At 37.0% G+C, this 22,496-nt stretch overlaps 1 protein-coding gene across 1 annotated transcript in view; it reads right to left on the reverse strand.

The window, feature by feature from the left end:
* Positions 1 to 22,496, reverse strand: part of LOC122793921 (latent-transforming growth factor beta-binding protein 4-like) — a 2,484,519-nt gene that overhangs the window by 417,735 nt on the left and 2,044,288 nt on the right. The window contains exon 22 of the mRNA XM_044062009.1: positions 14,608 to 14,733. Coding sequence (XP_043917944.1) covers positions 14,608 to 14,733 — 126 coding nt within the window. The remainder of the gene's footprint in view (positions 1 to 14,607; positions 14,734 to 22,496) is intronic.

A 22,496-nucleotide genomic window follows, 5' to 3' on the forward strand; every position in this document is an offset into this window, starting at 1 on the left:
AGGGCTAATAGCCTAGTACCTACCTATGAACCTATACCCTTGATAAGTGTAAGTATGGGCCTGGGGGGCCTGGGAGATGAAACATTTACAGGTTATCTGTGTCCATTAGAGACATAGGTGCCAAATTAGGGATGAATTTCTGTTTTCCCATCCAATTGTCCAAGTTGCACATGAATTGGGTTAGGGAGGAACTCTGCTTCACATGGATGGGGAGCCTGTTCCATAGATAGGGTAGCCTCTGGATACATACCTATCTCTCCAGCAGGTCCTATTTATATCACAGGCAAGGTTTAAGTCTTTAGAATGGGTAATTCTGGTGTTGTTTGTTTTATGGATTTGCAGGAGGTCCAGCAGAGTGGGTTCTGACAATGCCCTGTATGCCAGGAGACAGAATACAGGGATAGGGCCTTGAGGTGGTCTGCACATGATGTATTACTTACACCCTGTATTCTTTTAGTGAGGAACCTCTGCAGACATTCCTGTTGTTGGATATGCCTGGTTAGGTACATACCAAAGACGACATTGTACTCAATGATAGGTCTGATGAATGTCGAATACAGTGGAACAATGACTTCCTTGGACTTAGATGCCATAATTTTGTTTATAAGTTGCACAATATAGAATGATTTCCTCACCACTGCAGGCACATGATGATCAACGGCTAGATTACTATGTGTGTCCTTAAGTTCCTGACTACTGGGTCAACTCTAAGGGGTGTGTTGTCAGTATGGTAGTTACCAGGGTTGGATGACTTCCCAAAGGATACTATTTTGCATTTCTTGGCATTTAGTTTTAGTCCATGACACTGACACCAGTTGTTTGTCTGTGTCAGCCCTTCCTGGAGAACATTTGTGCCAGTGTGGGATTCAATGTCAGCTCCTAATTTGCAATCATCTGCAAATTTATTCAGCCAGAGACCACTGACATTGGCCTTGACTTCTGAGAAGTAATTATGAAAAAAAGAGCGGTCCAAAGACTGATCCCTGAGGGCCTCAACTTGTGACTGGCCATTTTGTAGAGGTGGAATCTGCAATCTTCTTGAACTCCATGAAATTCCCAGCTGTTTTCTCCATCACCACAGTACAAAGCCATCAGTCTTTGAATGCATGCCTTGACCTATAGCTGAGTTCTCACAGAGCCATATGTTATTACTGGGAAAATTATAGCTTTCATTATATGGAAGTTTGTGGACAATGTGATGTCTTTTATCTTTAAAACCTTAATCTGATTTCCACAGCTTTTCTTCCAAACAGCAAGTGCCTTAGCTGCAATCACCAGTTGCAGAGATCTTTGAGCGCAGAAAAAATTAGTGACTGCCTCCATGTCTTTCTCATCTATTTGCAAAGAATTGGATGACATTATTTAATTTTTTCTTTTTTAACAATGTTGAGCAGCAGGTCAGGTTTTGCACATTCTAGCTCCTAATTCATTAACAGGGTCCTCAACTTTTCCTCACTTTCAGACATTACAGTGATATTAACTGCACATCTAAGATTGCTAATATTTCTTCCAGCAATTCTGATTCCCACATCTGATCTGTCTAAATCAGTATATATACTGAAAAAGGAGGTTGTATTATGCAGCCTTATCATACTGCTTTCTTAATCATGAATGACTTAGTTATTCCATGTTCTTTGTCTGCTTAGTGATTTCTCTGGAGGCAAATAAGGAGACCCAGTACTCCCATTCCTCTACAAGATTGGGAATATAAACTTGGGAATATAAACTTGTCACAAATTGCAATGATCCACACAGTCAATGGTTTTAGAGTACTCAATAAAATAGAATGTAATATTTTTTGGAAAATCCCTTAATTTCTCCATTAAAGTACAGCTGTATAAGTCCTATTTATTTGTAGCAGTAGATGTTTAAATTTCACACGCCTCAGTGGCATATGGGATCTGTGCCTGTGCTCAAACCCACACTGGCAGCTTTCCAGTGCTCAGAATTCCCTCCTCCGATTCCCTTTAACAGGGATTGGCTATCAGGAGAAGCCTAATCCATGTCACAGAAAGTCAGTTATTTGGGCTTTCAGTGCCAAGTAGGAATAACCAGGATGGATCAGAGGCAAGAATTACCTAAAACCAACCAACTCACAGCCATAAACATCATCACAAATAACCAAAGCCAATTAACACCACAACAAAGTTAAATACCATTGGACTGTAAACAAGGGTGATGCGGCTGGCACTGCCACTATCAGAGTGTGGAATTCAAACAGCTTCTGTTATAGGTAAGTTGGACTTATACAACTGTGCTATGTTCATCATTCACACTGCCTCAGTACCATATGGAGAGATTCCCAAAGCTTACCCTACCTGGAAGGAGGAAGGATAAGGATCCAGGAGCCCCTGAAGAATGGTCCTGGCAAAGGCTGCTCTGGAACTTTAGAAAGAATCCAGTTTATAGTGCTTTGTAAAGGTATAAATAGAGCATCGAGTTCCTTCCTCAAGACTACTTTTACAGTCCAATGCTTTCCAATATGCCACAGAAGAGGATAAGGATTTACCATGGTGAGAGTAATAAGAAACAATAGCAGAGCTCAATCAATGACCAATGGTTTGCTTATAGACAAGTTTACCCTTATTAGCCTCAGAATAGGAAATAAACAGCTGTTAGGTTTTCCCAAAGGGCTTACTTCTGTCAAAATGCCACCCAAGCTGCCTGGGCCCATCCAAGGTATGCAGAATCGTTTCTTCTTTGTCTTAAGGTTCCAGAAAAAAAACCTGACAGATTGATAGCTTTATTCAGGGAAAGTTCAGAAACAACTTTTAGTATGAAAGAATGATTAGAGCATAAAATAACTGTGTCCTTGCCAAAAAATGGGCAAGGTTGTCTATCATCAGAGCTTGCAGCTTAGAAACTTTCCTTGAAGATGTCAGAGCAATATACAAAACATGTTTCCATGTGATTAACCTCAAATCAGACTGAAAGGCAAGTTCAAAAGGAGATAAGGTCAATTTTTCAAGAACAAAATTGAGATCCCATGGAAGAAGAATTTGCTTTCAAGGGGTTCTCAAGGGCAACACTCCTTTCATAAATAGTTTGACCAGAAAAAGAAATGAAATAGGGGTATCCACAGGAAGAAAAGCTGAAGTGTCCTTAAGGTTCACCTTGACAGATACATAAGATAAGCCATCAATGAGTAGCTCACACAAAAATTTTAAAACAGGAGGGATAAATGCCATACTAGACCCTCTGATATCAGTTAGGCACCACCTAGAAAAACTTTCTGACTTAAAAATGTAAGATTTTCTAGGTGCAGGTTTCCTGCTTACTAAATACATGCTGCATATCCTCAGGGAACAAGTGTCTAAAAGGTATCAAGACAGTATCACTCACATTGTCAGTAGCAGTTGCCCCTGACAAAGTGTGAGCAGTTTCAGATCCATTAAAGGAGAAAACTAACTTTGCCTGAGCAAAAAGGGTCATCACAATGATCTTTTGTAATTCTAAATCTTCAGAAGTACCTTAGATATCAGTGGAAAGGGTGGGAATGCATATAGGAATATTCTAATCCAAGGGAATGGGAATGCTTCTGTCCTCCAAATATGGCTGCAAGGATGCCACAAGTAGAATTTTGCCAGCTGTCTGCTTTAAAAGGAGGCTAACAGAACTATTTGAAGTGTTCCCATATGTGGACCATATCCAGGCAGACCTTTGTCCAGGGTTTCTACTCAGGAAGGTCCATCAGGTTCAAAATCACAAAATCCAGCACTGGTGCATAGTGTTCAAAGGCATGCAGGTGCTGGGACAACATTTTTTTTAAGTCCCACTGAATCTTTCTCATGTGGATACTGGTTAGAGGTGTCAAGAGGATCACTGATGCTATGAGGCCTAGAATTTTGAAAAATTCTCTTGTGGAGGCAGCTTCTTGAAGAGAGAAAAATCCCTGAAAATGTATTGAACAGTCAGGACTTTGTCGTCTGGTAGAAAGGTCATACTTTTTTTGGTATAATATTAGAAAAGTACCTCATGCTTAGTTCTGTGCAGCTATGGGAGTGTTGGTACTGATTGACAGGGAAAATGGGCATGGAAATCACAGATGACAGGCAGGCATGCTAATTTGCATGTCACGTCATGTTTATATTACTGGCGACTGTTTAATATTCAGATCTGATAACAAATTCAACCTCTGTTAATTTCACAACAAACAGCTTTACAAATGTACCTACATAAATATCTCACTCACAGATGTTCACAAGGCATTTTCAGATTACTTAAGCCTTGCTACACTGCAAGTACTTTCTGTACAATGAAATGCATCCTGCTTAATGTTTAATTTACAAGTTAACTACAAAGTTGCTATTTAAATGCTACATTACAAATATAAAATATACAACTGAAAACTGTACAAATGTATATAGAATTCTGCAAATAACTACTGCAAACCACCCTTCAAAAATCTTTGAAGAGCAAATTCAAACTCTTTTAGTGAGAAAAAAATAAGAATGAGTGAACATAACATAGAGAGAGCGAGAGACAGAGTGAGAGAGAAGCGTGCATTCATAAAGTGTTCTGTATGGGGAGGTACACTACACCAGTAATTTAAAACCACATCCCTGTTAATGACAAGGAGAGAAGGGGCACTGTACTTTTGAAAGTAAACATCCCTAATGATATATACGGACAGAAATAAACGAATTGCTAATGAAAACAATACTAGAACTACTTTACGTTCCCACACTTAAAATACAAACTCTCAAATTAGCATATCCCCAAATAATGTAGAATGCACAGAACATAAATGTAAATCTAAGCACCGCACAGTACTTAAGACTACTTTAACATTAGACGTTTATAACAAAAACTTGTCCTGACAAGCTATTTCCCTGTTGAAAAAAAAAACGCAAGTCGCTCCACAAAAATTAAAAACAACATACTAAACTTTTAAATGACGATTCAGAGCCCAATAGCACTTCCAGGCAAAAAACACAGTATTTATACTCAGCCTAAAGCCTTTATTAAGAAAGGCTGCTAGCAGAAATGTCTTCATTTGTACAAAAAGCACTGTTACATTCCTTGCAAATTCAATTTTTAACAGAATATCAACACCTGCTAATACAAACACTGGCTTTCTACCCTTTCAAACGCAGGGTAAAATGGACATTTGCCTCACAGGTAAGGAATGCAGTTGACATCCTGCAATGCCTGTTTGTGGCAGTCACTATGTATATTTTACAAAATTATGTTTGCCATTAGAACAGTACCTTACGCTTCCTTGGGTGCAGATATGGCAATCAATATTCAGTTTGGCACAAAAATGAATATTCAGCAGCTTCAACAAGCCAGCAGAAACTGCCAGGCTGTAGGTGTGGTTAGAGCGGGATTTACTACTGCATATCCTGTGAGGTACTGTTCTAATATTATACCCTGTTTTCCATGTCTGTCACATACTCCAGGAAAACATTTTTTTGGAAGGTGTGAGACAGGACTTTTGTAGGTTTATCTTGAAGTTGAAAGCAATTGGAATGTGATGATAAACACCCTTCAAATGTAAAGTTATCTTAAAACAGGGGTCCGGAAGAAGTGGAAGGACCATCTGCAAGGTGAACATTTTGAATTCATGTTTTTTCAGAAAGGTATTTAGGTATGAAAAATCTAACATTGGCCTCCATGACAACGCCTTTTCGGGTATGATAAACATTCTTGTGTAAGCTCCTTATTCTTTTTTGTGAAGGAGTACAAAGAGAACAGATGTGTCTAGTATGACGGGTGTGGGGAATTTCCCTGAAGGGAGGGTGATTTTTCTGTCCATTGCGAAGAGTTGACGAAGGCCCAGCACTGACAGACATCAAGTCTCAGGGTCATAACTTGACCAGCTTGACTGGCTTTGGCATTGAGAGATCAAATGCCAAAGTGCTGGTTAAAATAACTGGCCTCAATGGGACTGGCATTGAACACTCATTGCTGACCTCTCAGTGTCTAGATGCATTCAACATTGAGGATATTGGAAATGGGACCTATGAAATCAAAGGCATCTGAGAGGAAAGGTGAAGCCTTTTCAGTCTGTATACAGAATACATCAGTAAAACAGTCTCCTCTGAATTTTCCTTTGCCAAGAACAAGTCCAGGAAAAGAGCCAACTAAGTTGATGTTTGGGATTGTGAACTCTCTATGCAAGAGACAGAGGGGAATAATAAGATACCTATTTCAATATGAGTTTTGATGAAGGCCCTCTGCATATACTCCACACCATATAGCATGGAGGAACTTCAGACAGATACAACTTGACCAAGTGGAAAGAGCAGAGGAAGAAGTAGATTCTTCTTCAACAAAAAGCTCCCTTTTTTAACTGGGATGAGGGTCGTGAATTACTAAATATTCAGCTATATGAACTCCATGTGGGAAGGTCAGGACATGTGTCCAAGGAATACACTTTTGAGGAAGGACTATATGTGGTTGTGGTTGCACAGTCTGATGCATTGGTTTGGTAGTATGAGGCTTCAGACTCCATCATTCATAGCTTTAGTGAAGAAGTACTGCAGTCTGAGGTCTAGGTAGTCATTTTGCCTTTTTTTCTTGTCTTGAAGTGAACATGCCCCAGCCAAAACATGCAGAGGTCATGGGTATCCTGGAGCAGGATCTTGTGGCTACTGAAGCTGCATTTCAAAAATCCTGAAACCTTTCTCTATTTTAAAAGCAACTACAAAGAATGCAAATCAACAAGTACCATCTAACCACTTACACTGCCAAACTCCAGTCCTAAATAGTGAACTCAAATGGTTTTCTTTCCTTAATACAAATGGTCCAAAAGGCCTGACATGGGACTAGGAAAGAAAAAGAAAAGGTTTAGTTGGTATGAAAAGACTGAAAACTCAATAAGGTCTAACTGTTTTTTTACTTACCTTTCTGTCAGAAACTGTCTCATTTAAAAACAACTATATACTTTCAGATGTATCTGCATGAGCTGCAGTTGATTGTGTCTGAAAGAAATTAAGATGCATGAGACTGGAGGTTGCTAGGGAGCAGCATGCATTATGGAATATAGGGGAGGAGCTCGAAGTACGAGACAGAGAGAGGTTTTTTTGTGTTGGCAGTTGGTGGTGATCAATCCCATCTTGAAGTGGACAGACTTGATAAGTTACGCTCTCACAGTTCCTTTTTCCATGTAGGTGGAGTCGTAGTTAATGCATCTTAGGCTGTGCATTATTTTTGTCTGAAGGCAGCTAAAGTAAACACTCTGCTCTTCTGTCCAAAAAAGTCTCTCACTTCCTTTCCCCTGAAGGAAGAACTGCCATTGGTAAAGGGGTCCTTTTTTTTCCCTTAACTGGAATAAGGTGTCTCCCATCAGGGACATTCCATCATAAAAGAATCTCAGAGGTCAGCAAACCACCTGCAACAATATCTGCACATACATCTCCCTCGCCCTCCAAAGAGAACACCCCAACTTCATCCTTGGTAAAGCGTAATGGTTGCATCTAGAACCCAGAATCACCCTACTTGTTAGTAGTCTTTAGACTACTAACCATAACTCATTCCCCTTATTGATGAGCAATCTACAATACAAAACTGCTTTCTACAACCATAGATTCCTCCCAACACATACTTCCAACATTCAGGATCCTCATTCTGAAGTGTGCTTCATTCTACAATTCTCCATTCTTGCCTCAAAACTCTGGACTACAATAGCACCACATATAAACTCTGATACACTCTTTCCTAATGTTCACTCAGATCTAAAGTTCTTCTTATTTATACAAGTAAAAGGTAACTAATTCCTTAACAGCGGAGTCATATAAATCCACCCAATCTCCCCCTCCCCTTCTAAGTATAAGTTCAATATGTGTGTTATACTGTAACTGTTACTGCTTAACAACTGTATTTTTGTCTGACAAACAATATTATAAATATAGCAGAACTACTGTGTAGGTAATTGTAACATTACTGCTATGTGTTATTTTTGATCTTCTAATTTCATGGGTTCCCACGCTAAGCCTGAAAATAGTCCAATAAGATCAGTGTTCTACCCAGGTTAACAAACACAAATAACTACTTAGCTAATTAAATAGATAGGCACTAATGGTGATGGTGTTTATGATGACAAGGCACAAAGTCTGATCAGTGTTCAGTGGACCACAATGAGATTAATGCAAACCAGCAGTTGTAAAGAGCTCAACTTTTATCAAGAATGGGTAAGCTTGCATTTAACCATATTCTTAGGGCATGATTCCAGAAGACCTGCTCTAAATATAAGTAACAATTTACACTGAGAGCAGGTCTTTTGTAATCTGGCCCCTGGTGTAAGCCTGTTCATAGACATGCCTTACAGTACAGTAAGTCACGTATAGTAAGAGCAAGTCATCCCGAATCAGGGCAGGCTTACACGGAGAGCAACTCATTTGGAATCTGATCGTCAGACTCTAGATTTGTGGGGATAAACGCTAGAGTAAAATTGTTCTGCAAACATTTAATAATTTAAAGCCTAGCATTAAAACCATAAATCATTTATTGTCATAATTTTATACCTGAGGAGCACAAAATGGGAACTCCAAGATGTGCAATTAGATTACTTACTAATGGTGAATCAGATACATAAATCCAAAAGCACTGGCTATATAAATTATTGTACTCTGAAAGCATTCATTTACTGAATGTCACATACCCTTTTTATAATAGGTCTCAGACTCTCTTATTTTTTATATGATTTTGTAAAATCACAACACAGAAACAGGTTATATAAATTAATGTCCTGCACCCTATTAACAACTTAAACTATACAGCAGACCTGTAATCCATACAAGGTAGTTCATAGCCTAAGCTCCTTCAGGACTCTGAGTAGAAAATGTCAGGCATTTGCCATGCCCCCACTTTCCTCTAATATACTTTGTTTCTCTTTCTCTCTATAACCTACAGCACATAACAAAATGCTAACACCCTTCTAAGATTTTATCTATCAAAAAAAAAAAAGGGGGGTGGTGCTTCGCATTGCACATCCCCATTTTGCTACCACTTGGTGCCACCAGTTCTATCACTTCACTTCCCATCTCACCTAGCATTATGTGCTGACAAGGACAAAGCTGTCTTTTTTTCCTGTCCTGCAGGACTTTTTTCTTCTCAGACAGACCAGGAACTGACAGAAGCAGTACAACACATTTCAGTGCAGGTTCGACCATCAGTACAAATCAGTGGGCGACTTATCAGACAGAAATACCTGCCCATCTGCAACATTACTTACCTATGTAAATATATTTTCTGGGGCAGAACCCTGGTCCAAATGAACCATTTTCGGCCACCCTGGTAAGTACATAGCATTGAATCTGGCAATAATTTTGATTTTATTGATGGAGTTCAATCTGGCAGAAATTTTGATTCTATTTGTAACACTGATTCAATTTCTAAGGAAGCTCTTAACACCCATAATAGTGATAGAAACAGAGTTATTTCGTTTGCAACCACTTATGTCATATTAAGTCCAGCATGTATTAACATACTAAATAAAAATTGGAATTTGTTTAAAAACAATTTATCTTTAATGAATAAAATAGGACACAGACCTTTGGTGACTTTTAGGCGTGGCTTAAATTTAAAAGATTCCTTAAAATTTAAACCTGACTTGTTGAGGAACTCGACTGGGATGTCTAAATGTGAATCTTGTAATATGTGCAAACATGTACTTGTCAGCAACTCTTTTATGTTGGAAAATGTTACTTATAAATTACAAGACAAATTTAACTGTAACTCAAAAGGAGTCATCTATTTGGCCAAATGCTCTTTCTGTTCTGCCTTCTATGTGGGTAAAACTGAGCGTAGACTCGGGGATAGAATTTACGAACACATCTATGCCATTACCCACAAGAAGGCTGACAACGCATTGGCCAAGCATGTTACATGTTTCCCTGACCACATGTTTAAATTTCTGATTGTTGACAGATTAGACAACAATCCTAGAGGTGGTCCCTACTCCCTGAAACTCTTGGAGTTAGAATTGAAGTGGCAAATAAAATTAAATGCTAGTAGTTTCCCAGGCCTGAATGAAGCTTTATCAATAGGTGTCCTGTTAAAACTGAGAAGCCTGGTGAGATAACTAATATTAATAGCACATTGAACACAGTAAATCGGTGTTCTAGATAAACAATATAATGACAACTTAATAAATATAACAAATAGAAGTTTATAATTATGGAGTCACTTAATCTTTAATGTGTTTTTCAAATTGATATAAGTTGTTTCAATTTTTTATGAAATAATCTTACTATATTAGTATTTTATTATTATACATTTTTTGACATGTATTTTTTATAAACTGACAACTCTTTTTTCTTCTTTTACTATTTTTATTTTGTCTTTTGTTATATGCTTATTATCATTTATAACAATAGATTAGAATTTACAACTGACTTGATTAGTTAATTATAAAGTTGATTAAGTTATAGTTTTAGAGTTTACCTGTAGTACTTTTACACGTTTATACATTTTATCCATCTTTCACAGTGCATCATTCCCTAGTGACAATAATCTGTGCCTTTAAAATTTGTGTCTTTAAAAAGTTTAATTAATTATTTAATTGTTTAATTGATTAATTATGGCGCCTTTTTGTATATAAAATATGTTGAAGTCATTCTCTTTCTGTATTCTGAAGAAGGCTACCTATTGTGTGCCGAAAAGCGCTTCAATAAAAGTTCGTTTTCAGGTTGGACGTGGATTTCGTTTTTGAGTTTCTTTTTATAATAGGTCTCAGACTGTCTTATTTTTTATATGATTTTGTAAAATCACAACACAGAAACAGGTTATATAAATTAATGTCCTGCACCCTATTAACAACTTAAACTATACAGCAGACCTGTAATCCATACAAGGTAGTTCATAGCCTAAGCTCCTTCAGGACTCTGAGTAGAAAATGTCAGGCATTTGCCATGCCCCCACTTTCCTCTAATATACTTTGTTTCTCTTTCTCTCTATAACCTACAGCACATAACAAAATGCTAACACCCTTCTAAGATTTTATCTATCAAAAAAAAAAAAGGGGGGTGGTGCTTCGCATTGCACATCCCCATTTTGCTACCACTTGGTGCCACCAGTTCTATCACTTCACTTCCCATCTCACCTAGCATTATGTGCTGACAAGGACAAAGCTGTCTTTTTTTCCTGTCCTGCAGGACTTTTTTCTTCTCAGACAGACCAGGAACTGACAGAAGCAGTACAACACATTTCAGTGCAGGTTCGACCATCAGTACAAATCAGTGGGCGACTTATCAGACAGAAATACCTGCCCATCTGCAACATTACTTACCTATGTAAATATGTTTTCTGGGGCAGAACCCTGGTCCAAATGAACCATTTTCGGCCACCCTGGTAAGTACATAGCATTGAACAATTTGAGCAATAGTAAGGAGCGCAAATACACCCGAGAATTATAATAATAATAGAGGGTATGCATTTCTGAAAAAAATATTCATGAAAACAGATATCCATAGCAAACTAGGCAATCAGTACAACAGATACTTAAATAATCAAATCAGAGGATTACAATATAATAGCTCTACCTGGGTAGGTTTGCTATAGCATGTTCATTGATGAGAGATATAAGCTAGAGACAAAAGTTCATATCTGCATCTCACTCCATTAATTTAGAGCATTTTACTTCATTATGATGTTTGACAATTCGGGTACCTATCAGTTCGTCGAAACTTCAGCAGTTCGAACACTATATGTTCGAACTGTGAAGTTCAAAAACTGATTATCGAGAAGCCGTGGAACACCGAATTCTTTCCCAGGGAAAGAATTCAGTGGGCCGTTTCTGTGGCTTCGCTATTTTCAGCACTGTGATGGAAAGCTACCGGTCGGGTTCAGGTAAGTGTGCGATTGTGCGGATGTTAGTGTTAGTGGGTGGGTTAGGTGAGTTAGGGTTAGGGCGCGGGTGAGGTGGGTGTGTGTTAGTGACAGATCTTAGGGTTAGGGCGGGATAGGTGAGTTAGGGTTAGGGGATGGGTCAGGTGAGTGTGCAATAGTGACGGACCTTAGTGTTATGGTTTGGGTTAAGGTAAGTGGACAGATAGTAGTGTATGTACAGTTTAGTGTAGGGTTAGATGTAGGACTTTAAGTGTATGTTTGTGGATTGCTGTTTTTTGGTGTGCTTGTGTTGTGTGTGTGTGTTTCTTGGAACAGCGATTCTTTTCCCTGGGGAAAAAAAAATCTCTGTTCTAACCCTTCGATGGTTTTGCACTTTGAGGTTAGAAGTTTGAAAATATGGTGTTCGAACTTCTGCCATTTCATTGAAGTGATATAGACCCGATAATTCAGCTTATGAGTAAGTGTATACAGTATTTACAAATTTACAGTATTAATTAAAATATTGGGGAAGGGGAGAGAAAATTTGGTTGATTACTACTGTTCTCTCTTAAAATAATGTTTTTCACCCAAATTCTCTCCCTGCAGAAACCTGCTAAATAATGCATCCCTTTATAGCTGCAAAGTTTAATTCAAAATTACAATTTCCCATTCATTGTGACAAATTATCTTTTTACGGCATTTGTGTGGTTTTACCAGCACACCACAGGTGGGTGGATAGTTAGCTAAGGCAAATTTGTAACATTTGCAACAAAGTATTTCCATAATTTTTAAATAAAATTTGCTAAGTACCACATTCTTTGGATAATACCATGAATACTATCACAGCCACGTTTGAAATACTAAAATGAACACCAGCAGCTTTTTAATAAATCTAAAGCATGTACCATTTAGATGGAAGGAATATTTTACAACTCAATTCAGTACCCAGTATATCCTTGAAAATAAACTAGTTAATTAAAACTTTAAAATACATAATAAACATAAACACTAATGTGATTTTTTTTAACCTGTGCTATGGTATTCAGGGGGAGTCAATGACAACATCCACATTTCAGGCACTTCTAACAAAGATGGCCTTGTGCTTTATTACAAGCCACTCCCATGTAACTGATGCTTGTAATAAAGTAGTAGTGTGTGTGTGTGCCATGAGTATACATAAAAAAGATTCCTTGTCTAAAGTGGTTCCAAGGAATGACAATTTTCACTAACAGTTATAATCTATTAAAGTCATACAAAAGGCAGACAAACGTAGCACTACAGCAACCCTGAAGATGCCTGCTCTGCAATATTAATTGTCATTGATATATGCCTTATGATCACTGCAACAAACTAGGTGAATAAGCAGAACAAGCAGTTTATACAAACTGTATCAAGAAGACAGAAGCGAGGTCTTCTGTACAGAAATTGAAAGTTTTTTACTCCCAACGCTAAAGTAACCCTCTCTCACACTTACCTCCTTCCCAGTCTACTATATGTATGGATAAGGTACACATACTAAACCTATAGTACTTGATAATAGTTTTCACTCTTACTCACAAACGCTGGCTAATGTACAATGTATGTACTGTACCTATGTACTATGTATGTATTCTACCTAGGTTCCAAATTTCAGGTGTACACCACAAATCTATCAATTACCTTTATTTTAAAATTAATATTTTCTTGTTTGTTCTCTCCTCTGTAACTGTTGATGTGCTGCAAACCACTGTAAAAACATGTCTATTGTAATTTGTGTGTATACTGATCATGTATAAATCATATATAAATATCTAAATATATCGGTAATTTTTCTATGTGGAGCTTTTCTTCCCGGGCCTCTTCTGAAAAAGGGCCTTTTCGGTTCAGTCAGAAACCCCCGGTTAACAAATTTAAAATAAAATAAAAATAAAAAATATGGTTCTCAAATACTCACTAACCTTAATGTCACACTACCAGCAAAACTAAACTCTACCTATAACAAAGTAGCCAAATTCTCTGCTCAACATACTTATATAACCCATCACTGTGTCTCACTTAAACTGGCTCAAATTACCTCACCTGCTTTTTCTGTCTCAATTTCAGTGTATACACTCTATACTATACAACCCCTCCTTCTGCCCTAGCATATCTTCCTTAATATCCCATTATACTCCAACATGATCACTCCGCAACTCCGACCAAGACCTGCTACTTATCTATAAATCTAGGAACAATATCATCCTACCATCACTTGGAACATGCTTCCACTTCAAATTAGAATACTAAATCACCCAAAACAATTCAAAGCAGCAGCTAAAGAACACTTAAAAGCTCCCTGGTTCTGCCTCTGTACTCGTCCTCCTTAAACTGCTCACTAAGAGCCCATCTTCTACATTCTTACATCCTTTACTACCTTTCCCTAACTGTCCTGTCAACTTCTTTCATTCTAACCATGTTTTCTTTCCAAAGTCCAAGCTTAACTTATTCTCTTCATTTACATCCCTACCAATCAGTCTAACTGAAATATAACAATACTCATATTGCATAAATTCTTAAGCCTACACTAAAATAATGTCTTATCTACATGCCTATTTTAATTATGACTGTAAATATTTGTTTGTTATATCTTTGTTTATGTCATTAGTAATTGTCAATATCTGGACTCTATCACTCATGTGGATTACTTCTACTGTAAATTTTTGTCTATTGTATTGTATGAGTGTTTTGAAGCTTTTCTCCATGGGCCTCTACTGAAAAAGGGCTATCTCAGCTCAGTTGAACTTTTTCCGGTCAACAAATGCAAAATAAAATAAATAAATACATACAAAATATAAAATTGAATGATGAAGGCCTTACCCACACAAGTAGCTTCTAAAGAATGGAACTGAAAGCCTTTAGAACACAAGCACTGGTAACTGCCTGCAGTATTTCTACAGCGACCATTATTGCACACGGGTGGATTCTGACTGCATTCATCGATATCTGGAAGAATATAGATAAACCCCGTTAATGCTATTATTTATTATCAGAAATAGCTGCATAACACATCACAATATTTTCTGGTATGATTCAGATTAAAATTAAATTGTTAATAATCATTTGAAAAAAAACATTAAAGGATATACTTGCAGAGATGTACAACACGTTCTGTAATCTTTTTGAGCGGCATCACTCGAAATCTTTTGCTACTGCATCCTGGATCAAAAAGATAGTCAATGATGCAGCCAATATCTCAGCTACATCCTTGACAACTACAGATATTGCTAAAATAAACATTTCACAGTAAACGTCTAATAACCAACAGTAGAAAAGTATTATGAGGCTAGTTTGAAAACTCTGCATGAATGCTAAACCCTCTCTCTACATGCAGTTCATACTGACTATTCATTCTAACATGGTCTATACTAATTTTACTTTATACTCAATTGATGCTATTCAGTTTATATTGGCAAGCAAATGCTATTCTTGTCATCTTGGCTGGGTAGAATTTCTAAATGTAATGGTGCTAGAGTGAGAAACAATGGAAACATCATTAAGGTACTAGAAACATTTCAGTTCTCTTTAACAGGGCCATGGTGAAACACCTCTAATGATTTCTTTGGAAGATAAAAGAGTTGTAGAGAGGATAATTCTTTTCAGGAATTGGGGAATAACACAGTATTTCATAATATTGGGAATTTGGTCAGAAGGCAGTTATGTGGCTATGCAAAAATTACACCTTTAAATGATATTTAGCATAGTGAAAATGATTCCATATAGGTTTTAATTCATTTTTATTTGAAGCACGGAACTCAATGACCTGTGGGCTGTTAAGGTGCTGCTCTGCAGGTAATATGGAAACTAGGAGGTTCCTATAAGCATCCTGTAGTAATACTCCTTTTGGTATTTAGTTATTTGCTAATTATAAAGAATAACAAGACTCGAGTGCTGCTTTTCTTATCAAGAAATATCTATAAGTATATCAGACCAAAAATCAGAAGAAGGGTCTAACTGGACAAAGCAGCAGACAAAGACAGATACTAGAGGAGTATGAATGAAACCATACAAGTAGCTGTGAGTACAGATGCTGCTGTTCCCAAACTTCTAGAATTACAGATGTAGGAAATGAAGGCAGAAGAACAGATTTTACATTACCTAAGGCTTCTTTGTGTATGCAGGTGAGAATATGTGAAGCATACAATAAAAGAACATATCAATTTTAGTAAGAGTGGTAGAAACAGAAAGAACAGATGAAAATAATGAAGAAATGGAAGATGAAAGAATGCAATCACTGGATACTAGACAAGGAAAAAAAAAAGAAAAAAAATGGAAAAAGGAAAACATTAAAAATAAAAAGGAAAAATAGAAAAAAGGAATGCAACTTTAATATCTCAAATTGCTTCTTTGAATGTGAGAAACCTATTGTTTTACTTCATATACTAAATGCTGTGTCTAACTGGAATATAAACTTTTCAGTGGGGCTTTGTGTAGGACTGGGGGTTCAAAATTAAATGGGAATGATCATGTTAGACTGTGAAGGTGGTGTTTGTATTTTTTCATTACCAAAAAGAAAAAACATGGACAATGTTATGGCACTTTATGTTGGTATGTTTATTTCACATGGAACAATCAGAGTTTCAGACTGGTCAAGGCTGATTAAAACAGATTACAATGGATAAATTCAAACTAACAGGGCTAGTAAAAGTGTTTATTTAGGAACAGAAAGTGAAATGGGATGGGGATTTAAAATGAACTAGGAACAGGATAATATGAAACTGAGAGAAAATATCGAGTGCCGCCATCCATTTAAGAATGTTAATTACAGCCCATGGGTTATGTGCAACTTGCATATAGTAAGAAAGGTGGCATAGTGCACATCCCAGTTTTCTGGACATTAATCTAAACATCAGCACTGCAGTAAATATACTCAGAATGTTTCTTAATAAAAATATTGGTAGATACTTAATTAAATAGTGAAAAAGAAAGCAGATAAAATCAGATTCCCTAGATGGCTACCACTTAAAGGAATGATTAAAAAGTAATGGAAAACTAAGTTGAAGAAATGGGAGAGACATAAGTTATACTTAAAAGTGTAACCGTAGGTTACTAAAGTCACAGGTACTTAAATTATAAATGAGTTTATTATGAAGCATGCTTTAAGAAAAAAAGGAACTTGTTAAAATGTTAATTCTTTTCTTGTGTTAAATGATAACGCTTACTGGGAAGTGATCATTTTGTGTTGAGACTCAAGGAGAAAAGGGCATCAATAGTGGCATTTCAGAGATTTGTGCAAAGAGAAGAACCTATGCAAATAACAGTATATACAAATGTGTATACAGACAACAATCATGCACAAAACCACAAGATTTTCATGTAGTGCATTTACTTAGCTTCACTCAGCAAACACTGCAGATGAAGTATTTACATTCACTTATTTATCTGTAACAACAGGTAGGGAAGATATCTTTTAAATGCACTACAATAGCATCAGGGAATCTGCGGTGCACAGGAAAGTTATAAGTAATGGAAGCATACATCAAAGATAACACACATTCATAAATGATACATATGGGAGCAGTCTGTGTCACTACAGAGGAAATGGATGTGTTTCAGTCAGTAGATAAGATAAAACAGATGGTTCAAGTGCATGAGGAATGCAGAAACTAATAATGAGAAGAAACTGAGGTAAACATATTCATGATTATAAGGTCAGAGAATGAAGTAGAAGAAAATTACTTCTGACACAAGTCAAAGAACTGATGAAAAGGATAATTAAAAGAATGCTGATGATGACAAAATGAGAAAAGAGAGACTGTTAAACATCCCTGGAGTAAAATTAAATAATATAATAACACCCAATAATGATGTAACATGAGAGTTGAAAAGCCTTGGAGGATTTATACTGTCATAAGTAAGACTGTTCTACAAAACAAAGAGTTAGGCTCTTCATTTTTTTGTAATACTGCATTCAAAGATGCCTTCCCTGTCTTATTCTGTTTCAAACACCTAACAAGGATAGTCCAGATAATTTTATTTCATAGGCAGGCTTCTACCTTTTTAGAATGGGTTAAAAGGACAATCTCTGCCTACATGCTCCTATACACATTTGACTAAGTGACATTTAGCTGATTCTTTTTAGTAGTTCAGAGTACTGTGGAAAATTTGCCTCACAGCAAGAGGTTCTCCCGTGCAGTTCTCATCTGGAGCGCCTTCTGTGTGGAGTCTGCATGTTCTCCCCGCGGTCGAGTGACGCTTAATGACATGCAGGTAGGTTATTGCGTGAATAGACATGCCTTCTTTGAAAGCTGGGTGTCGGGCTGGCAACTCAGCACTGTAAAATCCACTGCCAATCATTAGCGGACCAGAGTTCTGCTGTGGCGACCCCTAACCAGGAAAAACAGAAAGACAAACAACAACAGGGTACTGTGGAAAATTTAGCAATTCTCTGATATGCTGATAAAAAAATTTATGTAAAAAATATATAGGATTAAGATTGCTCCAAATAGTTTAGATTGCAGACCTGATATAATTAATGTTATTTAAGAGCACAAAGTAAGATAGTGTTTGGGCCTATACTGCCCTTAGATAAGTATCCATCAAGTGATGGCCTTTCAGAAATATTTTTGAACATAGTTGTTAGATTTCAAGTTTTAGTCTAGTCAGATAAGTAGGTGACTGATATTGTAAAAATGCCCAGTGTCGCCAGCCATCTTTTCTATCTGCTCACATTTCATCTACAGAAAAGCATATATTTTGTCTCACATATATTTAAACAAAGACCAGAAACAGCCAATTTTGGTGGAGTCAGAAAATACACTGTAGATGATCCTTTGCTACCAGCAAATATCAGAGGGACAAGGCAAGGTGTGAATTCCTATACTTTTTCCACATACTGCTAATAGCTATGAGAATAAAAATACTTGTAGTACAGTAATCTGCAGTACATCTGCTGATATCTACAAAAGAGCTGACAAAAAACCTTCTTAAAATTTACAATTTTTCCTGTAAATAGCTAGAGAACCAGTTTGTATCAGATGGCTGAATTCCTAAGTAGACCTTACTGGAAAGCAATGCATAGTGATTAATACTGTAAAACATTTGTCAGTGCAAATTATCAGCTTTGCTAACGCATTCCACACTTTTAGTGTCCATTCACTTTTCTTCACTAGAACCTACCTGGAGATTCAGTCTAAAGCTTATCTGACACTATGAGTAGTGCTTCCATGTTAAGAATCACAGTGAAGCCTGTTCCCAATTATTTGTGACAGAAGTTGAGCCATACCTCTCAACTGTCTAAATTTCTGCCTCATATTTTTGGTCTATTTCTCTTAAAATTTGTTGTTCTCTGTCAAATCACTAAATAATGACATTTATTTGATTTTCCAACATTATATACTTCAGAAAATGCATGCTAACACAAATCTTGTTGCATCTTGTTACTCTTAACAACTTTCTACTTTTATAAGTACAATATTTAAAATCTGTCTCTATTTTATAGCCTTTGTCCTCCATTATTTTAGGCTTTGTCCAGATTTCTTGAGTGCTAAGAGTTTGAAAGGTATGAGTTGAGCTCAGCTACTACTTATTTGTTCGCTATTTGTCATTGGTTAAGTGAGTTGGTCAGCTAACCCTTTTCAGCCAAGACCCATAGGAGGCTCAGAAAGACTAGCACAGCACAGATAAGCCCAGCATGAATAAGTATCAAAGTCTACAAGCTAATCTAGCAATAAAAAACAAAACGTGCAAAAATTATACAGGTGTATTTGCAGTGCTTCAAAATCGAACCATTCCTGAGAATTATCTACAAACACAAGGAACAGTTGGCATTATTATTCCCCACCACAGATGAGGGCTATTTATCCCACTGGGACATTCATTGTGTTTGTGCATACAATCTCAGGAATACTGTTAATAGGCACTTGTACTGAGGGTGCTTGTCATTCCAAGTAAGCAGCTGGATAAATGCTTCATTAAGTGAGGAAAAACACAGATGAATCATTGGGATTGATAGAAAATAAACTGCTCAGTGTAGTTTTTCTTGACTTTATTAATAAAGCATTTTCTACACTTTTTAAGTATGACCTAGTAGTCTTAACCAGGAATTGTACTAACTATGATGTTACAGTCAAAAAATAACAGAAGTTTAAAATTCACATATGTTTACAGTAACTGGCTTCTATCATTTTGTGGAAATTGTCATTCATAATGTCTATTATGAACAGTTTCATTGATATAGCAACTTGTGTCTCGCTACAGTGATGAATGATTCAGTCTGATGCAGCTTTTTCTTGGAAGAATCTCTCTTTTTTCCTGCAATGCTTCTATTAAAGAGCTGTTGTCCCATGGTTGAGAACTCTGTCTCACAGTGATGGTTGACAGAATAGTTTCACACAAGTACACAAATCACTGAATGATCTAAAGAAGCTGACAGAATTTTAGTACACACCAGAAATAAACTGGATACAGATGGCAAGACTGAATGATGTCATTGTAATATGTTCAAGGAACATATGTCTACCGGTCTATGTTTTCATTCCTCACCATCATGCGATCACGTACAGTATCTGACATAATCTCAGCTGCTAAATATGGTATAGGTGACCAGCCTAAGGTAAACTGGCACCCTAAACAATCTTCAAGTGGGCACCTTTGAAGTTTGTGAGGAAAATTAAAAAATCATAATGACCACAAGTTTCTAGCTTAACAAAGTATTACTGACATTTGAGGATTGAGAGGAATGTTAAAGAAATAATGACATAATCCCAGGTTCCCCACACAAATATAGAAGCCTTCTATTCTGCATACAGCTATGAGCAGTTTTAGACTAGATGGAGTTCATGGTAGAAGCAATTACTAGGTCCATGTCAAAATCCACTTATACAGCCTTGGTGTGTGGGAGGCCACCAGCGCCCAGAAATTCTGAAGGCCTGGGTATTCTGTTATGCATTTATCCTTTAACTGTTGATTGATGAGTGTTAAATTGAGCAGGTAACAACAAAGCCAGTTACTTTCATGCAGACAACCCCCAGCAAGCAGTTATAACCACTTCCATGTACAATTCAGATGTAAGATTGTGATAATACAGGCTGACCATGTAGTTTACATTTGTTCCAAACAGTTGCTACACATTAAAAGATTGTACATTGCTTCATATAATCACTTTAGTCTTGCAAAACCAAAATAATACTCAAACAGCAGCAGACAGATAACCATTTACTTTGACAGAAGACAAGTGTCCCATTAAGCATACCATCTTACTTCTCACAAATGTACACTAAACCTTCTAAGCCAAAGGTGACTGTTTAAAATGAGCAAATTACAAGAGGACTATTTTATTTCAGCCAAACCCAAACCCTCCACTCTGTCATTATAACCACAATGTCTAATGGCTATGTAACATTATTTTACCTACAGACATACCAATAAACTGTCAAGATTTTTGCAAAATATCCAGATTTTTGTTTTATACTGTTGGTCTTTTTCTCATAAAATGTGTGGTTTTCTGGCAAATCACTGAGGACTGAAGTTGCAAACTAATGACAGACATTTGAATTTTAGAGTTCATATTTTTCAGGAAGGGCTACCATTCTACATCAGGTAGTGTGACAGCCACATCTGGAAAACAAGTAATCTCTATCACCACTTTCTGTTTAGTGTAAGGGCAATTTCTTTATTTATTTCAGTACTCTTCACCAACACCTTTTGAAAGGAACAAATTATTGCTTTCTAAAATGCAGTGTCAAATGCCAGACAAAGAGACATATACTTCATCTGTCTCTGGGATGTGCAATACTGAACTTCCACATGACATTTATATAATTGTGAGTATTTTTTCATTTGCTTATATTTTATCTGTACGTTAACCAAAGACTGGATGCCAAAGCTTGAATTCTAAGACATCTTGTAATTATTCATGAGCTCTGGTTAGATGGTTCTAGGACCAGATATTTTTTCTCTTGGCTTGGTATGACCTTAGGGAAAGCAGTCTGCTTTTGTTTCTCAACAGAAATAACCCCAAGGATTCAGAAATATCCCCACCTCTGTCAGTAAGACATTGCATTAAAGACGGGACATTTCCACAGTGCAGTACTTTGAGATTCAGAGCAACATTAGCAGCAATGATGAAGGACCTCATTATCATCTAATTTGCAAGCTTCTGAGCTGCTGTTAATCAGCACTTGGTAGTTCACAATGCATTGTGCTGGCACAGACAACCCCTATCATTCACTCCCCTCCTCCACATGCACAAAAGATACCCAATACCCATCCCTGTGTTGTCAGAATTTTCCTAATGTCTCCTTTTTCCCTAACCTTTTAAAGGGGCATTGCCTTGTTTCCTGAACTCGGTTTCTTGCCAAGGACCAAAGTTAAAACTTTGCCACCCACTTGGCTAATCACCTTTTCCTTTGTGACATCATGCATGACATTACTACAGTTCCTCCCACAGCATCAACTTTTCTTAAAATGTGTGCAAACCTCTGTTCCATCCTGTTTTTCTTCCCTTTGAAATAAGCTACCAGCACTTACGTTCCCATGCTTCACAATTTGCATTAGAGTTGCTTATTTGGCAGACTGATGCATCAGAGCTGCAGCTGACTGCATTTTTCTGAGCGCTTATGAAGTCTGAAACTCAAATATATGTCATTACTTAGTGACTTCAGTCCTTGTGATTTGCCATAAATCTACAAACTGTATGGGGAATGAACCAAAATTATAAGGCAAAAATATGGACATTCTGCGAAAAGTTAGACAGTTGAGAGGTATGC

The sequence above is a fragment of the Protopterus annectens genome, chromosome 1.part0 (assembly GCF_019279795.1).
Source record: "Protopterus annectens isolate FY-2018-M chromosome 1.part0, PAN1.0, whole genome shotgun sequence".
Taxonomy (NCBI): Eukaryota; Metazoa; Chordata; order Ceratodontiformes; family Protopteridae; genus Protopterus; species Protopterus annectens.